Below are 2,687 nucleotides of genomic sequence, written 5' to 3'. Positions count from 1 at the left end.
AGAAAAGTTGAATGAGACAAATACATTGCAATATCTGCAGATAATTTTGATTTTACTTGTACAGATTTTCTAAACAAATTTCTAAACAAATCTTTGATAATTGACTTCTGTTTTTGCCAGATCCATGCCAAGAGAAGTACTGCGGAGCTGGTAAAGTGTGCCAGGTGTCAGCATCTGGTGAGCCTGAATGTGTCTGCATTCCTAGCTGCCCCATTGAAGTTGACCCACGCAGAAAGGTAACTAATAATTATTAAATTAATAATAAATGTAGTAGAGATTTAATTTAGGAAGATTCATTTTAAAGGGTTTTGTTTTTGTTGTAGGTGTGCTCCAATCATAATGAAACTTGGGGATCTGACTGTGAAATCTACCAGATGCGCTGCATGTGCGACCATGGAAGTGAGATGTGCAAGGGTGAAAAGTACAAGCACGTCCACATTGAGTATTATGGAGTGTGCAGAGAGATGAGAGAGTGCTCTGAGGAAGACATGTCTGACTTCCCTCGTCGCATGAGGGACTGGCTGTTCAACGTCATGAGGGATTTGGCTGACCGTGATGAGCTCTCCCCATACTTCCTGAAACTTGAACGTGAAGCTGAAACAAATCTAACCCGACGTTGGACCAATGCTGCCATTTGGAAGTGGTGTGATTTGGATGGTCATCCTGCTGATAGGTACAACATTTAACATTACAATTATGTTAAGTTTTGTAAAGGCAGTGATTCTATATCAAATTTTCCTGTTTCATAAAGATCTGTCTCTCGGCACGAACTCTTCCCAATCCGCGCCCCTCTCATGGCTTTGGAGCACTGCATCGCTCCTTTCCTCAACAAGTGTGACGCAGATGATGACCATTTGATCACTCTCAAGGAGTGGGGCAAGTGCCTCGAGCTTGATGAGGTAAGCAATTAATTAACAATGGTACTGATAAAGAGCAATACTAAGTGTTCACCATCACATTTCCCTTTTAATGCTTTGCAGGAGGATATCGAGGAGAAATGTGATGAAGTACGTGGAGAAGAGGAATAAAAAATATCAACCTGCCTTAGAGAAGGCTGTAATTTCCAACTTCATTATGTGCCATCTTTCTACATCACCAAGTCCGAGTGATGAGGACAACAACTGTTCACTGCCATTAATTTATTCAGTGTTGTAAACCCTTATGAAATTTAAGTAAAATAAATTGTCAAGTTATTTGTGAGATTTCAAGGAAAAAGCAGGTTAATATCCTAAAAGAATACATAATTTATAAATAAAAAATGGTTTTATTTGAAATCCATTTACATTGTGGCTCTTAATTTGGTTATGGATATGAATGAGATCGAAGTTAGAGCCATTTTGCAATTTTAGAGCAACTTTGTCATCAAATGAAATACAGTTTAAAAACAATGCGGATCAGTAAATCTATAATTCATCACACCATTTTACATGAAGCTTGAGTACACACCTAAAAAGGATGTAAATAATGAACATTCACAAATGATAATGACATCACGCGTCCTCTCACACAACTAAGTGCCTTTACAGAGCACTTAACGGAGCAGCATATAACTGCTAAAATGGTAAAGCACAAACACACCTCTCTTTCATATGACTCTGGATAAAGTTAACTTAAACATCCAAACTGAATAAGAATTGTAAAACACTAATAAATGAGGATGAAATTTTGACTCCCAACATCCTCTAAAGAACACATCCATGCAAAAACGCCCTTTCCAATCAAACAATATTCACAGTTGAAGTCTCAAGTTCCATATCATGGACTTACCCTTAAAAAGGGTTGACTAATTGAACACCATAGAACACTAGGAAAGGGTGAGAAGCACACACCGGTGACTGGTCCTCTGATAGTAAACAATAATCTTAAGCAGGTTTCTGGGATCCCTTCTTTCCAATAAGGGACTTGTGGATGTGAGGGATGACACCTGGGAACAAAGAAATTCAAAATAATTAAAGTAAATAGTTTCAAGAAGTACTCACGACCAGCTATAGGGGAGGGGGAGGGAGGTTGTCGTGTGTATAGCAAAGTGCACTACTGGGGGAAGCTGGCAGAGAAGACTGCCCTTCCGCGCGACCTGGATGTGTGAGGTCAGCGGGACTTCCCCCACCACCCCTCTCACCCCATTCCGGACGTGGAGCACGGAGGCTGCATCCCCGGCTGCACCGGCGGGAGCAACTGTGATCAAAAGAGAGAGAGAGAGGGAGGCGGCACGAACGGAGAGCTATGAAGCTGAAGTGAGCGAGAGCTGGTCCCAGGTCTCGATCCCCTCTGTTCTCCTCTCTCCTCTTCCCCACCGTTACCGCGGGGGGTGGGTCTCCGTGTAGCCCGGGCCTTCCCCGCCGCGCCTCCTCCCCGATCAATGCCTTTGGTGAGACGTTTTTGGCAGTCGGAGAATTTAGGCATGACTGCCCGCTTCGGCTTCTTGTTTCTGTGAAATCTTTAGTTTTGTTGTTGTTGCTGTCGTTTTGCCCCTTTTCGCCTGTGATGGAGGAGGGAAGGGGGAGGGGGGGCGTACGCAGGACGAGTGCACAACCAATGAACCTCCTCGCGGCCCGACCAGTGCCCCCCCCCCCCTTCGCCTACCGGCCTGCCTCGGCCGCTTGTTTACTTTTCGTTCTATTTTTGCTGTCCCGTGGAAACGCTATATGCCTTGCCCCTCCCACGTGTCCGTTTCTGACAGTGTACTC

The 2,687-nt window shown here is 43.9% G+C and overlaps 2 protein-coding genes across 5 annotated transcripts in view; one reads left to right on the top strand and one right to left on the bottom strand.

Annotated features, from left to right (window-relative positions):
• Positions 1-1,203, top strand: part of LOC113216656 (SPARC) — a 9,009-nt gene extending 7,806 nt beyond the window's left edge. The window contains exons 3-6 of one of the 4 annotated variants that reach the window (XM_026436432.2): positions 121-236; positions 324-673; positions 752-899; positions 981-1,203. In XM_026436432.2, the coding sequence (XP_026292217.1) occupies positions 121-236; positions 324-673; positions 752-899; positions 981-1,028 (662 nt within the window). In that variant the 3' untranslated portion in view covers positions 1,029-1,203. The remainder of the gene's footprint in view (positions 1-120; positions 237-323; positions 674-751; positions 900-980) is intronic. The other 3 variants (XM_052273484.1, XM_052273485.1, XM_052273482.1) reach the window with 3 other exon arrangements.
• A 180-nt stretch (positions 1,204-1,383) lies between these two features.
• LOC113216657 (histone H2A.V) overlaps positions 1,384-2,687 on the bottom strand; it is an 8,862-nt gene continuing 7,558 nt past the window's right edge. The window contains exon 5 of the mRNA XM_026436434.2: positions 1,384-1,924. Coding sequence (XP_026292219.1) covers positions 1,863-1,924 — 62 coding nt within the window. The 3' untranslated portion in view covers positions 1,384-1,862. The remainder of the gene's footprint in view (positions 1,925-2,687) is intronic.

The sequence above is a fragment of the Frankliniella occidentalis genome, unplaced genomic scaffold (assembly GCF_000697945.3).
Source record: "Frankliniella occidentalis isolate FOCC.00 unplaced genomic scaffold, Focc_3.1 Scaffold275, whole genome shotgun sequence".
NCBI classification, from domain to species: domain Eukaryota; kingdom Metazoa; phylum Arthropoda; class Insecta; order Thysanoptera; family Thripidae; genus Frankliniella; species Frankliniella occidentalis.
This window is presented reverse-complemented; position numbering and strand designations above follow the sequence as displayed.